Genomic DNA, 22,650 nt, shown 5'->3' with positions numbered 1-22,650 from the left:
TACAAAATGTCCCATCACAGTATAGAATATGGAAACGAGTCCAATCTTCGTCAGTGCCATATGACCCCCTGAATGTTCAGAATTTAGTCAGAATCACTTAATGTTTTGGGGAGTTATTGCACACATGCCAACTATCACCGATTATTGTTGTTTAACCTCTGACCTTGCTCTCATTAAACAGTTATTTACAGTTATATATAAGAGGCCTGTAACTAATTGCCAGGAAAAAAATCATAATATATATCTGTGGTCCTTAACACGCGGATATATCCTTTGTCCTTACCTTGTGGGTATATCATTGGTCCTTAATACGGGGGTATATCATTCGTCCTTAACAAGTGGGTATATCATTCGTCCTTAACACGTGGATGTATCATTGGTCCTTGACACGTGGGTATATCATTGGTCCTTAACACGTGGGTATATCATTGGTCCTTAACACGTAGGTATATCCTTGGACCTTAATACGTGGATGTATCATTGGTCCTTAACACGTGGGTATATCATTGGTCCTTGACACGTGGGTATATCATTGGTCCTTGACACGTGGATGTATCATTGGTCCTTAACACGTGGATATATCATTCGTCCTTAACACGTGGGTATATCATTCGTCCTTAACACGTGGATGTATCATTGGTCCTTAACACGTGGGTATATCATTGGTCCTTAACACGTAGATGTATCATTGGTCCTTAACACGTGGATATATCATTGGTCCTTAACACGTGGATGTATCATTGGTCCTAAACACCTGGGTATATCATTGGTCCTTAACACGTGGATAAATCACTGTCCTTAACACGTGGATATATCATTGGTACTGTATATATCATAGGGCCTTAACAGTGTTTCCTTTAAAGCTCACTTCGCTCCGAGTCTTGTCTTATATGATAATTTTCGAGTCTTATAAGATCATTTTCGTGTATGTGTACGATATATATAATTAGTTTATTGAATGTTTTGGGGGATTTGGAATTTACATATACAAATATTTCTTTCTTACTTTTTTGTTTGGAATTATGTAACACAATAAGGACACTTAGGGTGGGTGGTTGTTGCTCGTGGATCGTTGTTCCATGAAGTACATATCTCATGTTTCAAAGATGGTTTGAAAAATTCAATGTGTTGGTTAAAATTAGAAAAAAGGTGTTCATACGAAAACACACGTTGGGAGTCCGGGTAAGGATATAGGTCCTCAGCAACATATGCATGTCGTAAGAGACCACTAGATGGATCGGGTGGCCATGCTCGGAGACTTGGATGATTGAATGTCATCTATTCCAATTGCGTTGATCGACGCTCCTGATGTCGGTTACTGGATTGAGGACTTCCGGTTTAAAAACATCACTATCTGTTTGGGAAACCACATGGATATATTGGTTCGTGTGTCCTGGTCAAGATTAAATGGCGACTAATGTCCGATGCATGAGTTCAGACGACCGCAAAATGTCTGAAGAAACACGGAAGACGGTTGGTTTGGTGGTTAACGCAACACTCAGCAATATTCAACTATGTAACGGCAGCCTGTACGTAACTGGGTTTTGGCTACGAGGACGCGTCGATCAAAGGTCACCGAGTCTGACCACCTGTTCCATGACGAACAGCAACAGATATTGGGGAACTTGACGTCTTCCATTCCCTCCAAGAAACATATCAACGTCAAACTTATCAATATAAATCCTTTATTTTCACAATCATATAATATGTCTCTTGTATGAAAATAATTTGACCATGAGTTTTGTTTAAATCAAACTATATACACATTTTCATATACAATAATCAATCAGCAAATTCACACTGTTGTGTAGTTCACTTAAACAGTGTTTCAGATCTTGTGCTGTAGTGATGTTAGTCCCCTATAACAATCAACTTGGTGTAAAAAAAATACTTACAGCTGAGATGATAATCTGGGAGAAACATTATGTAATATCGATCTGGACTGGAATGGTTCTCCAATATATACTGGTTTAAGGTTTGGACAGAGAGTAATTTATGTTTAGAAATTACGTGATTCAGCTTAGTGGTTTAAGCGTTCGCTCGTCACGCAGAAGACCTAGGTTCGTTTTCAACGTAGGTACACTGCCCATTTCTGATGTCCCTTTTACATAGACTTACTACAGTCCTTGAATGATGCTTAAAGCGGCGTAAAACTTGCTCTATGATAGTGAATATAACAGAAACACCAATAATATTCCAAAAGTAACTGCAAATGTATTTATCCTTGGTAGCACTAAATTTATTACAGATACCAATATGCAATGACTAAAATTGGTTGAATTACATCATTGTTTCTGTAGCTTCGCCATTGCAATTTTCCTTCTCGAACGTTGATGGGCCCCAATGCTTGTTTGGTTCCAGGGCCTTCATGACTTTCTAAATACAAATAGATAAAAAAAAACATATAAAATAAACAAAATGCAAACTACTACAGACAACAATAGTTACTGAAGCATCTTTTTCTTGCAGCTGATCTGTACCTCGTTCTTGGTAAGTGAATAGGGACGGTGGGATAGCCTAGTGGTTTGAGCGTTCGCTCGTCACGCCGAAGACCCGGGTTCGATTCCCCACATTGGTACAGTGCATGAAACCCATTTGTGTTCCCTGCCGTGATATTGCTTTAATATTGCTAAATGCGGAGTAAAACAATACTCACTCACTCACTCACTAATAAGTGAACCTGTATTGCTTCTTTCTCGTTCATTTTATCAGACATTATCGTAAAGGTTTACGTAATTACGCTTTGCTTCAATATTTCTACCAGCTGAAGTCCATATATACTGAACAGATAAAGAAACGTCGTATTTTTGGATTCTTAGGACATAATTGTAATTTTTCTTCATGAATATGTTTTTTAGACTTAAAAAAAAAGCCAGTTTATGACATTCAACTGTTAATACCGGTTGCGTTCGGTGTAACAGTTGTGAACCTTGGGAACTGTGAGATGCCTGTGGGAGCAAGTTACAAGTGATGCACAGGAAAATTGAAATGCACGTGAAACATGTGCCAGGGTTCTGTATAAGAACCACCTGACACCTACTGAGAATTCAGTTGCTTTGTGAAGACAGCGGCCATGCCACGACTATCCTCCCAACAACGTGAACAAGCAATAGGACGATTAAATGCTGGACAACGTACCCAAATCATTGCCAATGCTTTTAACTGCAGTGTACGAACCATTGAAAGACTTCGAATACGTTACAACACCACCAACAGCACTAATGACCGTCCACGCAGTGGTCGTCGCCGAGTCACAACACCAAGACAAGATCGCTTCATCCTGCGGCAACATCTGCAGGACAGATTCACCACAGCGACACAGATAGCTCGTCAGACCATTGGCAACCATCAGCGACCCATCAGTGCTAACACTGTTCGAAATCGGCTGGCGAAGGAGAGGTGAACGTTTACAGAACAGTGTGTGGTTGAAAGAGACACGTGAGGAGGACCAAGCATTATCAGAACAATCGGCATCAATCAGAAACTTGGACCTGTTGTCTTCCAGAATATTGGCCCAGGCAGAGGACATGGAGTCACAGCCGCCCGTTACACCGACCAGGTTCTCCGACCCAACGTTGTACCTCATTTTGCAAGACTCCGAAACCACACCTTCCAGTATGACAACGCCCGTCCACACACTGCCATAGCCACCAGGACCTTCCTCCAACAGCATAACATCAGAGAAATACCATGGCCTTCACTCAGCCCGGACTTAAACCCAATTGAACACTTGTGGGATGACATCCAAAGAAGACTAAACCAGATCCAACCGCGTCCAAGAAATGCAGCAGAACTCAGTGCAGCTTTCCTCAGGGTCTGGGCGCAGATTCCAATGACGTCTGTAAACCGTTTGTGCCACTCAATGTACAGAAGATGCCGGGCCGTTATCAACGCACAAGGTGGACACACCAGGTACTGACTTTCAGCCTCCATCTGTGAGGATCACGTGATCAGACCCTCGATATGACATTGCAATAACATGACTGACACTCAAACAATACTTTGTGCCAAATGTGGTTGTTTTCTGACACTTATTTTTGTGCATCATTGACATTTGAATAAACAGTTCACTGTTTTCTGTATTCTCTCTCTCTCTCTCTCTCTCTCTCTCTCTCTCTCTCTCTCTCTCTCTCTCTCTCTCTCTCTCTCTCTGGTAACTTCTGGATATGTGATCGTGCGTCATTTATTTAGATTAGACACCTATCCGTGGGTGATATTTGATTTGGAACCGGATGATGCAGGATTTTACAGGAATCACTACTGCCATTACCTCTTTGAGTGTCTTCCCCTCTGTTCTGTACACTGTCCAGAAGAAGATGACCGGCAGGGGTACAAGTGAAGAAAAGGATATCGTCCACCCGAGTCCCGTGGCCCAGGCAGGGAAGACGTAGTCCCCGTACTTAGGTGGTCGGTAGGAGTAGAGGGAGTAGCTGAAGATCACCTGACGACGCAACGCTTGATGATCAAATATTGATATTGAAATATATTTAAGCACTTTTAAGGCGACCTCATCTTCAGCAACCCATACTTGTCGTAAGTGGCGACTATACTTGATGTACATCCAAGTGGCGACTGACAGGATCAGGTGGTCAGGCTCACTGACTTGGTTGATGCGTGTCATGGTATCCTAATTGCGTGGATTGATGGTCCGTCATTTGGTTGTCTGGTCCAGATAATTTACAGACCGCCGTCATGAAGCTGTAATATTGCTGGATGCGGCGTTAAACAACAACTTTCATTCGGTACAATTTGAATGCGTACTAATCTGCGTATTGATGGTATTGGTCTGTGATAATTAGTTGTGCAGAGTGACCAACATGAACAGATCGTTCATGAGTTTTATCCTTGGTCTGTCAGCACCATCTCAGGGTTCGCAATGCTAATCGTACAAGAGCTGCATTTCACAATTATCTGATACGCTGAGGTATACCGAGATACTGAGATACTGTTCAGAGCTGTTCAAGCTACCCTGACCTACCAGAAAAAGAATTGGGCAGATGTACTTGAGACTGATGATCATCGCCTTGGGAACCGTCTTCCCCCACATCATCTTGATGTCCTTCTCCAGTCTGTTTGTGCCTAGAATATTTAACCAAACAACTGACAGTGTTCTGAATTGCGTCCCTTAAGCACTGCATCGATGACAGGGATCGACGCCCAGAATCACCCCGTATGAAATATGTTACTTATACTACTATATATTAGTAAACTGTTATTATCTATAAGTTTACACAACGATGGATGTATCATGAATACAAAACATTTGCGGAAACCATTATGGACATGTGAGATATATTCAGACTTTAATGTATTGTTGTAACGAGAAACAAATTCGTGTTATTTCACCTAGACGTCGAGACAATGACGGAAATCTGGGTAAAATTAGTCCCAGTCAAGCTATGCTTGTCATTAAAGGTTATGTTCGTAAATTACATGTCATCGTACACGCTGTGTGGTGCGTTGATCATAATGTACATTCCTGGTTCGTATTGACTCGTAGCCGGGATATTGCTGAGTGCGGAGTTAACAGCAAACAAAGAGAGAAACAAAAAATGACAATTCAAAGATTCGTACCATAGCACCAGGTGACCACGAAGCATTCCATCATAGCGAAGACCGCCATGGAAGGGAAGAAGGCATACCAGTCGACGAGGGTAAGCATGTATATACCGCCCTGTAACATAAGCTCCGAATTTTGGAAAAATATAAGAACAGAATGTCGCCTTATCAATAGCCAACTACTGTTGTATAGCAATTATTGATTGTTTTTACATCCAGTTAAAGCTCGGGTAGTAAACTATTTTCCAGGAAACGAATGATCCGTTAATTATGTCCATCTGTATTTTAATAGATGTTCTATAAGAAATAGAAATAATCTTGCGAAGAATCCGGATTAAGGAGGTGAGGTGAGGTGAAATTGAGTTTGACGTCGCGTCCAAGATTATTGCACTTTTATAGCTACGTGCATGCATGTGTGTGTGTGTGTGTGTGTGTGTGTGTGGCTGTTTGCACTAGTCCGGACTGAATCCGATTTATAGTGCTAGCCCACTGAGATACCATGCCACAGTTTTAACATGAGTTTAACATGAATACCCACAGACACTCACACACAGTATACCGACTCCAAGCCGACCAGTCCTTGTTTTAGCCCCTTAATGCCGAGCGCCAGACAGGTTAACAACAACTACCATCTTTTGACGTCTTTTGGTATGACGCGACCGGGGATCGAACCCCGGACCTTCCGCTCTCCGGGCGGACTCTCTACCACTAAACCACGGAGTCGGACTTCTGTGAACAGTAAACTATCCCAGTCTTGACTTCTATATATCCTCAAATGATGTCTACACCAAGCTTGGCGTGCCTGACGGTGAATTGGAAGCAAAACTGGGCGTATCGCTGAACGGTTCTGCCATTGATTGCTCTCAACCCACGAATTGTCCGAGATGTTAATATGGCAGTGAAGTATCGATTCCGAAGATGCTCTCCAGGCGGAATCTACCACAAGACCACGGAGTCGGTCCCGGATTAAGGATGTCCGGGTAAAAAGATAACACAATTTACAGAATAAACCCCTGCCAAATCATGCTGTCGTATAGTTATACAACATCCACTTGGCTCCTTGGGTGTTCATCTCGTTTATGTACTTTACCGTAGAGACACTTGTATCATGGCAACCTAGCATCTAATAAAATTGGATATTTACCCGAGACATGTATAGAAGACCCATGAACAAGGACGGCAGCAGCACCATGATGTACGGCAACCAGCGTCGCCGGGCTAGTCTCGGGAACTGATCTGTTAATGCTGTTATTGAGATCTCAAAGCATGGTATCTGTACAAAGATGAGAAGTGGTCGGTCGGAGAAAAGTGGATCATATTTGTATAAACGACAACCTGGGTTCACTTGCTCAAAGCAGTTGTTGCCCTTTCAATACGGTAAACTTATTTGAAATTATGACAGTTAAATCAGCCGTTAGAAAGCATCACAGAAAGTGATGTCAGCGCTAGGACTGTCGTAAGTCTATGTAAAAGTATGGGACCTACGATTGTCATAGCGCTAATATCTCTTTGTGGAACGGGGCTCTGGCTTTTTGCAATGAACGTGTTCGATTTATATATAATGGCGAATCGTTACCCAGCAAAAAATGGGTAGACCGGAAAATGAGAAGGTATTTTAACTAACATGATTGCCCTCCTCTCTAAACATGTATAGCTCCAGGAGATGGGAATACTATATATGTGTAGCTGCACAACGGTCCTAGAACTGGGATTATATAATGTCGCAAGATTTGGGCACATCTCATGCTGAAGTGACGTCATCACAACATTGTTACAATCATTATCATTACTATTCATGAATATAATGAATTGTGCCCACTCTCATTACTCCGCACTCTCGTTAATGAGTTGATAAAAAACAATACCGAGTGTGGACTCAAGTTACCATCTCGGGGTATCTCGACAGATAGCATATATTTGTGGAGGTATTGGTTGGTTGGTTGTAAAGTGGTATCCAACTGAGCTACCATGCCATCCTCCACGCAGACACAGAATACTGACTCCGAGCCGACCAGTCCTTGTTTTATCCCCTTTCCGAGCGTCTTTTGGCATGACGCATGAGATCGAACCACCCACCTTTGCTCTCAGAACACGGAGGCTGTCCTTGTAAAGGTATAACATGTTCTTACTCTAACACTATCAACCATTAGTTTCTTCTCCAAAGCCATAGCGCAGTTGTCATACTATTTTCTTACTTACATCATCCCCACTATCTAACATAACTGTAGTGTATGATACAAAGCCATTACCAGCGAGTCTATTCCGAGGAGGAGCAGCGTGATGAAGGTCAAGGCCGACCACAATTGAGGCACCGGAAGTGAAGCCACAGCTTCAGGATACACAATGAATCCAAGGTTGAATCCTGGAAAAGTAACACAACATGTGACGCAGTCAGTGTTTGCTAGATGCTTTAAATGAAGTTTATTTGAGAATAAGTAAACGATATACTCATATTTCCAATGTTGTTACAAGCAAGAAACTCGTGTTGATAAACAGTATCTGTGTGTGAAAAGTGCAAAAACAGCTTGCAAACTAATTTGTGAAGTTTAAAAAACAGTTGACGAGAAATTGAATCGACCTCTATTCATACCCGTAATTTGGACAACATGTTAGTATTTTTAGACTGCGTAGATATCACACGAGTTTTACTTAGGTATTTGCAAAAATGGCGTCGGCATTTGCGAGAAGTGAAGAGGATCTAAGCAACAACCACAAATGCTTTGTTGTGTGAAACACACGTTGGCAAAACTGTTTGTTGCCAATATGAAGCCGCCTTAAATTGTTGGGGCATGCACTGAGGAGAGGTCGGTTATAACTATATGTTACATGGCAGTATAATTTGTTGTTGAACAATGATTGTAACAGTATTACATTGTTTTTGTTGAGATTCAGTAGAAGTTCATTGCAATGTTTGGACAATGATTGGATGTGAGGATGGAAGTACTATTAAATGAAAGCTGTGATGAGTTTTTATATTTAGATGTTTGAATATCTGTAAACCTCCGGAATAGCATGGATGGAAGTCAAGCGTTATAAAAAATATGTGGAATATTATGTGATGGTCTAATGACACACGACTTGCCGAGCACTTTGTGGAAAGTAATGAAGTAAGTTAGACTATGTGAGACCAACTTTTGTGTAAATATTACTTACCACCCCGGATTTACAGTCTCATTTCCACTGTTCTCACATTTAATACTGCCTTTGAATAGAGTACTACCACTCCATTGTGTACTGCAATTATAATTGTTGTGCTTGGTTTAACATATTGTTTCAATTTGGGAATCGACACGTAATCTTATACACCACTTCAGGTGAGTAAACATTTTTTGCACCTTTTCAATTTAATGTGATGTTTACTATCGACAAGACTGTAAGACAATTTGCAAGGCGGAAGACTTGAGCTTTCCGACAGTCAACGTTTCCTTCATTTCCAGTGATATTCTTGGAGCTCCATCCATCGCGACGCGTCACTTTTATTTGAACATCCAAAGCCTTTTCAAATGTAAAGCGTTTGGTTTAAAAAACCAGTAATGGTTGGCATGTGTAGGACTTTTGATTCAATTTATGACAAACTGACAAAAGTAATTGATACGGACATAAAATATTCACTACAACATTGGTGAAGTCTTACTGGTGATCCAGGATCAATTGAGCCAGCTTACAAAACGCTTTTAAGACAAGTTGGCTGTGCACAGAATTTGGGCAAACACATTTGGTTTGTAACAGGTAGAGAGAGTGTGCTCATGTTGTGCTCATGCAGGTCATGACGAAGAATTTGATTGCACTGCTTTAGACACACGTGTTGCTCATAAGACTATTCAGAGGTCGGTGCGATAAATCGTTTGACAGAAGTTAATTACAAACAAAAAAACATGTCAAAGCTGGGTTAGCAAGGTTAAGTCATGTATTCTCAGCGTCGAGAATTGGCCTTTAATCCTATAAGTTACATGGAGAAAGAATGTACAAATGTGAGAATGAGAATATCAGAATGTGAAGACTAATGCTGAGATTGCCCAGTTATCTCAACATATATCTACAGCAACATTACGTTTACAGTATGCTAAAACCCCATAAACAATTTTGATTAATGGAGGAGTATATCATTGAGTCAAGTATCTCAACGTTAATGTATCAACCTTGACAATCATTTGGTGATGACACTATTCGGTATTGCTCTCTGGGGTAAAATAAGTGCTCAAGTCTTACAGCAAATGAATTCCGTTCATTGTCACCATACTTCTCAATTGTTGTTATCTATGCAGGTATGCTGTCACCGTTTTTATAGTCATGGGGTACCTCACATCAGCAGGTACTGTTATGTGATATTGAACTCTCCTCTAGAATTCGTTGCTAGCCGAGACAGGACACGCAGATGTCCTTCGTACATCTTCTCACGGACCACCCGCTACCCCTTTCTTCACAAAGGTACGCGCCAGTGGGCGGACTTCATACATAGTCATACGGGGTTAATGGTCAGGTCACAGTTCAACGTATCCTGGCTTACCAGTAATTTAGCTTCCATAAACCATTTACATCACTCTGCAGTCATTCGGCACATGTTTGAGACTGATTATCATCCATGATTGACAGTACCATTCCTGTTTATCATCCATGATTGGCAGTACAATTCCCGTTTATCCTCCATGACTTGGCAGTACCATTCCCGTTTATCATTCATGATTAGCAGTACAATTCCCGTTTATCCTCCATGAGTTGGCAGTGCCTTTGCCGTTTATCATCCTCGAGTTGGCAGGACCATTCCCGTTTATCTTCTACGAAGTGTCAGTACCATTCCTGTTTATGATCCATGATTGGCAGTACAGTTCCCGTTTATGATCCATGAGTTGGCAGTACCATTCCCGTTTATCTTCTACGAGGTGTCAGTACCACGCCGTTTATCATCCATGATTGGCAGTACAATTCCCGTTTATCTTCTACGAGGTGTCAGTACCATTCCTGTTTATCATCCTCGAGTTGGCAGTACCATTCCCGTTTATCATCCACGGGTTGGCAGTACCATTCCCGTTTATCATCCACGGGTTGGCAGTACCATTCCCGTTTATTTTCCGTGAGTTGGCAGTACCAAATCTTTCAATCAATTCAAGGTCCTAAGCATATCTTTTAACTTAGTAAGAGGTTTTGGATATAATTCATTGTATTATAGGTATAAGACCATAATGATACAAGGTGTTGAAATATTGCTCGACATAAAGAGAAAGATGACAAATGGAACGTTAAGGTCATTCCTCTTGTCATGCAGTCTTGTGGAGAGTGTTTTGTCACTCTGAATCTTTATGCACAGACCAAAATCTGAAACAGATGAGGCGGTTCACAGGCCTCGTTCATTTCTAGTTCAAGTGGGAAATTCAGTGGGAGGAAGATGTCTATTTGACCTGTTAACTAATGTTACGCATACATACCCGATGACTGGAACGCTTCCACAGTCACTCCACGCAAGTAGGCGACATGGCCCATGATGGCGAAAAATGCAAACCCGACAAAGACAGCGGTAGCGACGTCGGCAGCCACAATAATTAAAACATCCCTACAAAGAAACAAAGAATATTCTTACAGTCTTGCAGTGGCAAATGTAAACAAGATGCCTGAAGATTATTTCTATTATTCTTGGATAAAGTGTTCCAAAATTACGTTACATACCTTATACTTATGCTACAACGTATTTTATCATTCCCAAAACGGGCGCTTTAATCACAATACTATTATACTTCAGAATACATATCCTTATTTCACAATATACTTTGAAGTAAAAAAATACACATTTGAAAACAGCAAGTTAAGATACGCCTCTTGGTATCATTTGAATTATGATGACTGCGAAGTCGAATGTTATCAAACAATTAATCAAATTTATTCTGTGACATGCAAGTAGGGAAGCTTAAAGCTAAGGCCCATTTTCGGTCGCATCAAACATGGATGTTTTCGTTTTTAAGCATTTCGGTGAAATAAATCATATGTTATAAAGTACTAGAAGGTCTTGCTGTTAACAAGATGATTAAAGATGTTCTCACACAACGAAATATGAAATTCATTACCAACAATTGTTTCAATTGTACAATCGAGCATATTTCCATTTGCAGCTTTCATCAAGATACGAGTATGTCTTAAGCTAATATTATACCTCAGTAACCAAGGTCGCTGGGCTGAAAAAAGTTGCTAAGATTGAAAAGGAAAATCAATAACAATCACCATTGTGACATTCTGACTACAAATCTTCATAATAAAAAACAACAACAGAGAGCTTAGCCCCGTTCGAACGCCGTACATTCAAGAAGAACATGATTGGTTAGTGTTTGCCTCTGATCCGTGACGTCACAATCATGTCGGCCAATAAAATCCTGAGGTTCACAGGTTCAAGCTAAAGAGTGTTCCTCTCGCCCAACTTGTTGAAACCTTTTGGACTCGGGGTCATCTGGGAAAAGCACACACATGTCTACGAAAGTTCAAGGTAATACAAAAGAGTCTATGAAATGAAAAATGCGTACAGCATTTCCGATCCATATACAGTGAAACAATGAAATATTTATATCTCAACTTTACAACCATAGAATCAGAGAGACGAGAGTCTAATTTAACATAAAACATGCATTGGGACTAATTTTCTCACAAAATCGTATGAAAGTCAAATAGTGAATATTCGATAATACAGATAATTACACAATCATCACCTGCAGTGTTTATGACATGTTCATGAACTGTTACAGTAATTCGTTAAATGGATTTAAACAGTAAAGGACTGCACACATTAATGTGATGGTTGTCACAATGTAGAACAATATAAACGAACAATAGGATTAATTTTCTTTTGTTTAACGGCTATGAAAAAATATTCAGGGGTTTCGTTGGTATCAAATCGTGATCAAGGGCACGTTATGTTATTCAGAACATCTGTCTACAAAGAACGACTGTCTGTCTGTCAATAATGGTGTTAATCCATACTAATCGAGAATTAAATCCAATTCCATTAAGAAGGATTTGTACCATAAATTAAAGTTCAATATATATACACACAAAAGCTACTGTGCTTCATATAGAATTTAATAAAAATAAATTTATTTTGAAATTGAATTTTACGTTGTTAAACATGCGTCGTTCTTCACATATTTTTTAGGACATTCTCTGTGATTTTAAGGTTGTGATTTACAATTTGCCCTTTAATGCACGGCGACCAAATTGGATGTTTGCGTGTTTGTCTAGCTTTAAGGAGATCATTAAGAAACTTTGGTCCGACTATAAATAACGCTTATATGCTGCAAACAGAAATGGCGCAAAACGAAGTTGCCAGACATTTTAATGTTCATGCGAGACACAATATTATCGCGTTGGAGACGTTATCTACAGCAGGCAACCACTCATTACTAGCCAGGGGCCGGCCATCCACGTGTGCCGTGACGCCAACAAGACAAACCTATTCGGTTGGTACATCTTCGGAATCGATACTTCACTGCCACATTAACATCTCGGACAATTCGTGGGTTGAGAGCAATCAATGGCAGAACCGTTCAGCGATACGCCCAGTTTTGCTTCCATTTCACCGTCAGGCACGCCAAGCTTGGTGTAGACATCATTTGAGGATATATAGAAGTCAAGACTGGGATAGTTTACTGTTCACAGAAGTCCGACTCCGTGGTTTAGTGGTAGAGCGTCCGCCCGGAGAGCGGAAGGTCCGGGGTTCGAACCCCGACCGCGTCATACCAAAAGACGTTAAAATATGGTACTTGTTGTTACCCTGTCTGGCGCTCGGCATTAAGGGTCTAAAACAAGGACTGGTCTGCTCGGAGGCAGTATGCTGTGTCTGAGTGGGGTATTCAAGTTAAACTGCGGCATGGTATCTCAGTGGGCTAGCACTATAAATCGGCATCAGTCCGGACTAGTACAAGCAGCCACACAAACACACACACGTACATGCACGTCGCAATATAAGTGCAATAATCTTGGACGCGACGTTAAACCCCATTTCACCTCACCTAAAAGTTCACAGATGAGTCGCGGTTTCTTGTGGACAGCTCTGCAAGGGTATACAGGCGTCTAGGAGAACGTTTTAGCGACGTCGTCAGTTTTGGGGTGGAAGTGTAATGATATGGGGTGGCACCACAACTCATTGGGGTAACACAACCCATCATTGTTTATAGCAAGGTTAATTGCGTACGCCGCCGAGACGGCATTGTTCGAGATCTTGTTCTACTCTTTGTGCACATACAGAAACGTAACGTCACATTGCAGCAGGAAAATGCCCGCCGAATTGTTGCGCGTGTTCTTTCATACTTTTTGAGGCAGCATATCATTGATGTACTGCCATGGCCGACTGTTTCTCCGGACCTTCCTCCCTCAAACCACATCTGGGATGCAATGGGAGGACGCCTACGACAGGATGAAAACCTGCCGATAACGTTACGTCAGTTTGGCCAATCTTTGGTTGACTTTTGGAACAACATCCCCCAGGCTGTCTCCAATCATTTTGTGCCTTCTCTTCAATACGCCGCCGCTGTCTCGCCTGAATCAACGCAAATGGTGGCCACACCCGATATTGACATTGTTAATTGAGTTGTTACACCATCCCTCTTTCAGGTCTTGTCGCTCTGTCTCCTGTTACCAGGTATGGGGTTTGTCAACGGATGTGTTATGATAAAACATTGATCAGAAGAATGTCCAAATATTATGTTGGTATTTTCAATAACATAACATTTGCACTACTTTGTATGAAGCACAGTTATTTTTTTTCCTTTAGTATACGCTTTACAGTATGCCCTGAATGAGTTTTTATAGCGCATGGTTCAATATGTTTGTATAGAATATCAACAGCTTAGGTTATACAGGATACGTGGGGCATTATGAACGAAATATCTACCTGAAGCAATTGTTGTTGAATTTGTTGTGGGAGGCCATTGTGATGAGACAACCCCAGGCGATACCCAGCGAGTAGAGAGCATAGTTGCATGCCTCGATCCAGATCTAAAATGGAACGGTTTGCTGTACATTGGAGAAACAACCAGGACCAGGTGACACCGCGGTGGTAAATTATGTTTAATTTGTCACTGTGAATTTTTCTTTGTTTTACCAACGTCATGTATTCTAAAGAAATTGCCATGGTTTTACATTATAACTCCTACATCCACATAACTAAGTTAGTCAGTATGTGAACATATGGCAATGGCGTTCATGCCATATGTTCACATACAGACTAACTTAGTTATTTCTTAGTTGTATTAATAATACCCTGATCGCTGTGTGTTTTCCTTTAACCCAACAGGTATTAATATATGGAAATGCTTTCAGTTCTCTAGTTAAAGCTGCGTACACTGAAAGAAAGAGTTAGTTAGGTTTACTAACGTAGTGAAGTTCACCGTCACTCAGACACTAACATGTTAGACTTTTTTACTAATTAAACTAGTAGATGGCTTATCATAGATCGGTATATTTTTAATGACTAATACCTCGTTCACGTGCACAGCAGTTACTCAAGAAAGTTATTTTCCATATGAAAATATACCTGGTATATGATTTTTTTTATGCGTTCACATGACAAATTCCTAAGATGAGTAATTAAGGTATGTGAATAGAGTTAGACACACATATTCATCCGTTTGTTCACAACTTTCAATATGAAAGGGTTGTTTTCCAATCAAAGTCGAATGAAAAGAAAGTTATATAACAGGAATCTTTGTCTGCGAGGGAAGGAACTGATTACAGTAAGGAACTATAACTTTATTGCTATTTCTATACTGTGAAAGTGAGAGTTTGTATTTGACTGCCAAGTCATCACAAAATGACTCTTGTGGTTCATAATTTGACAGGGGGCACAGGTGGCCCAGTCGTCTAAGGCGCCGCGATTCGCTGTGCAGTGTGCTCTTGGGAACGCCAGAAACCTATGATCGTCATACGCACTCACTCACCCACAGCACAGGTGGTAGCGTGACGGACAACAATATAAGAGGTTGCAGCATCGAATCCCACCGGGGTATAAAACTATTTGTGTTCCTCAATGAGATGCTGCTATATGCCTTAAAGTATTTCTCTCATACAGGAAGTTGACAATGAAGAATCTGATTACTACTTAATCTGTTTTAGTGTCGACTGACATCCCGGTGTAAGAAGAAGTACACATGCAAGATCAATTCAGATGCTGACGCTGCCTACCATTCATATTTTCAAGATCAACGTCCATCTCGCTTTCCAACTAAAGGTCAGCGATGGCGCAAAACAGGTTAGGGGCACTCGATAACCTACTGTAGATTCACCAGTAACGTTATTGTCTGTTACTGGCGTTCATATCGAGGATGTACACACCTTCTCACCACACAACATATGTGCCAGGATATATTCCACGGTAACATACACTGCATCGGCCAATATTCCAAAGCTTCTTACAAAGCGTGTTAGCCCTTTCGGTAACAACTGATTGTTAGTCATCAATTCATAACATTAATATCACTCTTTTAATTTTTACGCCCATTGGAATCTGTTTCGGCGGATAAGCAAGACCACTTATTCTTTCATTTCCAGTGTTAAGGATGGGAAGTGTGTCTGTATATAGGGGGAGGGAGTGCTCGATGCCCTGATTTGTGAACGCTAGCTCTGTGAAATGTTACGATGAACAGATGGATGTGACAGACACGGGAGGGTCATTGATTTGGGTTGTCAAATTTGCAGTGCAGAGCTTTTTCTCCTTGGTTCGAGTCCCAGATTCGACCCGATTTACTCTACTTGGTATGAGAGCACCACGTTGGTATATCCTCCTTTCTTAATCCAACAGCCATATGACCAAACTTGCACATTCACTTACCATTTGTGTAACAGGGGATGTACTACATTATTTGCTGGTACAGTGATCATTGTTTTACATTCTATGCTGCTACACTTTACCTTTTCATTGTTTTACGTATATGCTGCTACACTCTTCATTGTTTTACATTATATGATGTTACAGTCGTCAATGTTTTACATTATATGCTGTTACATTTTTCAATGTTTTACATTATATGCTCTTACATTCTTCATTGTTTTAATTATATGCTGCTACAATTATCATTGTTTTACATTATATGCTGCTACAATTATCATTGTTTTACATCATATGCTCTTACACTTTTAATTATAGTATGTTTTACATTATATGCTGTTACATTCTTCAATGTTTTACATTATATGCTGTTACATTCTTCAATATTTTACATTATATGCTGGTACACTCTTCAATGTTTTACATTGTACGTTGTCACGATAATCATTGATTTATTGAAAGAAGTTTCGGAATATCTGGATAACGTAGTGTCCTAGCATGAATAGTCCTCCCTCAATATACCTCGGTCCTGTATACAAATTCGGCCTGTGATAGTTGAAACTGACGTATAAACAATAGCATTATTATCTCTCACGAATAAACGAAACGAAAAGAATAAGTCAACTTACCACGCCGCTCTACTACTGTCATGAAGTCCGTAACCTCAAAGCAACACCTACTCTCTTAGTATATGTGACGTATTCACCTTTGGATCCAACAACTTTTCGAACTTTGGATACACGAAGTAGTAAATCCCGTCAGCCGATCCCGGAAGTAGACATCCTTGGATGAGGAAGACTGTGAGGAGTATGTAGGGGATGCCCACGGTGATGTAGACCACCTGTTACCATGGAAATTCAAGGTGTGAGTGTATGGAACATGACTCTTCTTGAAGCTGATTGTGTGTTCATTTTGTTTGTTACATCTTGGTACCATGGCGGGGTTATTTAGACCCAGATATAACAGATGGTTCACATATCACAGTTATGTAAACTGAACTACAATACAATGTTAAACTTATGTTTGACAATAGTGGCTGATCAATATTATATGGTGAGTTAAATCTTGTCATGACGCAATATTACAACCATATCGACATTTAGGATCATACCATGTGGTATTTTCATGTCATGCGTCAAATTTAGAAATGTCATCCGGATATCTCCTATAAAATATTTTTTAATCTTTACCGAGGTCTTGAATGTTGTAACCTTCATCAAACAACTTCTGTGCCGAATATATCGCTCTTTAAAATCTTGTTAAAAAGAGCATGCTCGATTGTACCTCAACATTTATGGAATGTGACCACCAAGGGTCTGCTGAAATATTTCTCGACATAACGAGTAAGGTGACTATTGCAGTGGTAAAGTCATCATTCCTGTCATACAGTCTTGTTCAGTCAGAGTGTGTGGAGAGTGTTTTGTCACTCCGAATCTTTATGTACAGCTCTAAATATGAAACAGATGAGGCGGTCTCACTGGTTTCACTGGTGCCATTTATTCACCGACCCTGTAATGTATGGACCATAACTATGTATATATGGAGAGAGAGAGAGATTCAGTAATCGGACGTGTTCACAAGAAACGATACTGTTTCACTATACATGTGTTTGTTTGATTGTTTGGTGCTTCATTCAGAAATATTCCATCAATATGACGGAGTCCTTTCTATAAAATATTCAAATGTTTTAAAGGCAATATAATAACTGAAATTATAAAGAGTTATCCACTCCGCTGGGGAACGATGATAAGATTTTAACTATGACACTGAGCCTAACCACCCGATCCATTTGGTAAATTCTTACGACCTGCATAATGTTTGGAGACCAATTCTGGTTTGGTATTAATGCTTTTGCAGAGTTATGCCAATACCTTTCCTGAAACTTTGATGCCTTGAAATATGAACAAGAACGCCATCACATATGCGATGACCAGGCAGCCAAATAGAGGCCATCTTACTTCCCCCAGATGTTCCAAGCCGTCTGATATCTCTAAAACCCGGAATCTGTTGAAAGGAAACGGGACTTTGATAGTGATTTAAAAACACCTGTTTACAATGTAGTCTAAATCCAACAATGGATTCTGCTTAAAGTTGACATTTCTGATGATTATGGAAAAGTTTAAGTCTCTTAAATTTGCACAGCTCAGTAATTCTATTTCATTACTATGGGCATCTCCGCAAAAGGTGGTACACTTGGAACGAACCTGCAATCAGTAAGAACCAATAGTTATAATGCTCAATGGGTGAGTGACTGAGTTGGGTTTCAGGCCGCTTTTAACAGTATTTCAGTTATATCGCGACGTGTAAGCTTAATGTGGAACGAAAGCCCGAAGTGATGCAGGCCTCAGACGTTTACCACTTCGGTGAAACCAACGAGCAAGGGCATGGTGCTGACAAACCTAGAAACATAATCGGGGCGATCCGGGATTGGAACCCACAATCATAGGTTTCACAACTCACAGCGAATCGCGGCGCCTTAGACGACTGGGCCACCCGTGACCCCTAATGCTCAGTGAGCTTTATTGGAAATAGGTTCACGTATATTCTGTTCGTGTTGGTAATATTAAATCCACTTACCTCCAGAACTCCTCTGCAGCTGTCATCCCGGATACAACACTAGACCAGTTACCTGTCCCATTAGCCAAAAGCGAGTTGTTATACATAGCCGTTGCAGCATTGGAATCAGTCAGCGAGGCGTTAGTTACGTTAGCATCCGCAACACCGTCGACGTCGATGTGCGATATGCAAGATGGCGTGTTCCAGACGTTGTCACAGTGCGCCCAGGGTATCTTGGCGCTGAACGAGTAGTAGAGGTAGTAGAAGAACCAGGCAAACAGAGCAGGATAATAGGTTGAGAAGTACATGGTGATCAAGACGTACCCAAGTCCGATACCTGTAAGAATGACAACAGTGATATGGAACGGTTACACCTTACAAGGCATCTTACATACATTGGACAGGTTACATGCACGGTTCTGGAATCATATGCGTAGTTCTTCCCGGCGATTGAACTGTACACTTGCTTTACGCTACCTATACATGTCGGACATGGGTTCCAGATGACTTTACATATATACCACCTTCAACTCTTTAGATGGCCGACAAGGGTTTCAGTCAACTTTACATATAGACCACCTTCAACTCTTTAGATGGCCGACTAGGGTTTCAGTCAACTTTACATATAGACCACCTTCAACTCTTTAGATGGCGGACTAGGGTTTCAGTCAACTTTACATATATACTACCTTCAGGTCTTGAGATGGCCGACAAGGGTTTCAGTCAACTTCACATATATACTACCTTCAGGTCTTGAGATGGCCGACAAGGGTTTCAGTCAACTTTACATATATACTACCTTCAGGTCTTTTAGATGGCCGACAAGGGTTTCAGTCAACTTTACATATATACTACCTTCAGGTCTTGAGATGGCTGACAAGGGTTTCAGTCAACTTTACATATATACTACCTTCAGGTCTTTTAGATGGCCGACAAGGGTTTCAGTCAACTGTTCATATATACTACCTTCAGCTCTTTAGATGGCGGACATGTTTCCAAGTAAATTGTACACTACCTCTAAATGGCGGACATAGGTTCCACACTTTGACAGGTCCACTCTGAGAAAACTGACCAATCACCATCTCCAGAAACACACAGGGAATAGCGCCGATAACAGAGAACACCAGGAACAGTAGCAGGAATGCACCTTCAAATAGATAAGAGTTATGTTGGTCGTGACGTGTTGTATATGATGTTATGGTGATGATGTCATGATGATCCCGTTGTCTTTGTAACCCTCGCGTGGTTCACCTGCACGCATGCGCACGCAAAATTAATGCCAGAGTTGAAAATGCAGAATGTGTATATAAAACGTGAATTCGTAATATCATGTATGAGACTTTTGATTAAATGATTATTATCGTTGACTATATTTACAGAAATCAAATTTGAACTTAAGTGAGTGAGTGAGTATGGTTTTACGCCGCTTTTAGCAATATTCCAGCAATATCACGGCGGGGGACACCAGAAATGGGCTTCACACATTGTACCCATGTCGGGAATCGAACCCGGGTCTTCAACGTGACGAGCGAACGCTTTAACCACTAGGCTGGCTACCCGACTGCCCAATTTGAACTTAAGCAATCAAAACAACACTTAATCGTTTGGAACATGTCAACATCCACAAAGTTTGTTTCGAACTAAGATGAGTGAGTGAGTGAGTATGGTTTTACACCGCTTTTAGCAATATTCCAGCAATATCACGGCGGGGGACACCGGAAAATGGGCTTCACACATTGTACTCATGTGGCGAATCGAACCCGGGTCTTCGGCGTGACGAGTGAACGATTTAGCTACAAGGCTGTACCACCGTCCCCGCCCCTATGGATAAGCACAGTCTTTCCACACTACAGTTACATTACAGTGATCCAAGTCATAATTCGCAGTTAGATGAGTGAGTGAGAGTATAGTTTTATGCCGCTTTTAGCATTATTCCAGCAATATCACGGCAGGGGACATCAGAAATGGGTTTCACACTTTGTACCCATGTCGGGAATCGAACCCGGGTCTTCGGCGTGACGAGCGAACGCTTCAACCACTAGGCTACCCGACCGCCCCCGCAGTTAGGTGAGATAAGGTGAGCTCTATATCGCTACTCGCAGAGTGGAAAACGTCTAAAAACCTGCATCACTTCGGGATTTTCTTCCAAGTTGAGCTACCGTGATCTAGTGGTAGAGCGTGCGCCCGGAGAGCGGAAGGTTGGGGGTTCGATCCATGGTCGCGTCATACCAAAAGACGTAAAAGATGGTTCTTGTTGTTACCCTGCCTTGCGTTCGGCATTTAGTTGCTAAAACAAGGACTGATCGGCTCGGAGTCAGTGTGTTTAAGTGGGGTATTACTGTTATCTGCACATCGCTATATAAGTGCAATAATCTTGGACGCGACGTTAAACCCCATTTCACCTCACATCCAAGTTGAGCTGACATGCCATGATAAAACTGAAATACGGTTAAGAACGAACACTCTTTCTGTTTGTACATACCTCCGCCATTTCTCATACACAGGTAGGGGAACTTCCACATGCCTCCAACTCCCACAGAGTACCCGAGAATTGTGACGATGTAATCCACGTGAGAGCCCCATGTCTCGTGTCCCATCCCTGTTAAACATGCAGTATAATACTTATCTATCAGCGAATAAGCAACAGTGAGTCAATCCAATATCTCAATGAGATCAATCCAATATCTCAGTAAGATCAATCCAATATCTCAGTAAGATCAATCCAATATCTCAGTAAGATCAATCCAATATCTCAGTGAGTCAATCCAATATCTCAGTGACATCAATCCAATATCTCAATGAGTCAATCCAATATCTCAGTGAGTTCAATCCAGTATCTCAGTAAGATCAATCCAATATCTCAATGAGTCAATCCAATATCTCAGTGAGTTCAATCCAGTATCTCAGTAAGATCAATCCAATATCTCAGTGAGTCAATCCAATATGTCAGTGAGATCAATCCAGTATCTCAGTAAGATCAATCCAATATCTCAGTGAGTCAATCCAATATCTAAATGACATCAATCCAGTATCTCAGTAAAATCATTCCAACATCTGAGTGAGACAGTCCAATATCTCAGTGAGATCAATCCAATATCTCAGTAAGAGCAATCCAATATCTCAGTGAGATCAATCCAATATCTCAGTGAAATCAATCCAATATCTAAATGAGTCAATCCAATATCTCAGTGAGTTCAATCCAGTATCTCAGTAAGATCAATCCAATATCTCAGTGAGTCAATCCAATATGTCAGTGAGATCAATCCAGTATCTCAGTAAGATCAATCCAATATCTCAGTGAGTCAATCCAATATCTAAATGACATCAATCCAGTATCTCAGTAAAATCATTCCAACATCTGAGTGAGACAGTCCAATATATCAGTGAGATCAATCCAATATCTCAGTAAGAGCAATCCAATATCTCAGTGAGATCAATCCAATATCTCAGTGAAATCAATCCAATATCTCAATGAGTCAATCCAATGTCTCAGTGAGATCAATCCAGTATCTCAGTAAGATCAATCCAATATCTCAGTGAGTCAATCCAATATCTCATTGAGATCAATCCAATAGCTCATTGAGATCAATCCAATATCTCAGTGAGTCTATCCAATATCTCTGTGGTACGACGAAAAATCAACACCTCCTTTGACAAGCACCACAAAATATCGACCATATATCATTGTGCTCACAAAAACAAGTATAGGTTACGGTGGCATGGGCGAGTGAGTG

General features: G+C 40.9%; 1 protein-coding gene across 1 annotated transcript; it reads right to left on the bottom strand.

The window, feature by feature from the left end:
• Positions 1-2,280: 2,280 nt before the first annotated feature.
• On the bottom strand, positions 2,281-21,513 carry LOC139470174 (sodium- and chloride-dependent glycine transporter 1-like). The gene is made up of 13 exons (XM_071252476.1): positions 21,399-21,513; positions 19,932-20,063; positions 18,938-19,253; positions 18,232-18,364; positions 17,067-17,201; positions 14,429-14,532; positions 10,983-11,107; positions 7,809-7,921; positions 6,704-6,832; positions 5,575-5,674; positions 4,979-5,079; positions 4,271-4,441; positions 2,281-2,376 (listed from the first exon to the last, which is right to left on the bottom strand). The coding sequence occupies exons 1-13, from the start codon at positions 21,511-21,513 to the stop codon at positions 2,281-2,283; spliced, it is 1,770 nt and encodes a 589-aa protein (XP_071108577.1).
• Positions 21,514-22,650: the final 1,137 nt, after the last annotated feature.

The sequence above is a fragment of the Haliotis cracherodii genome, unplaced genomic scaffold (genome assembly GCF_022045235.1).
Source record: "Haliotis cracherodii isolate W230 unplaced genomic scaffold, xgHalCrac1.p SCAF_20, whole genome shotgun sequence".
Classification (NCBI taxonomy): domain Eukaryota; kingdom Metazoa; phylum Mollusca; class Gastropoda; order Lepetellida; family Haliotidae; genus Haliotis; species Haliotis cracherodii.
Note: the sequence above shows the minus strand (reverse complement) of the source record. Positions and strands in the feature narration are given on the sequence as shown.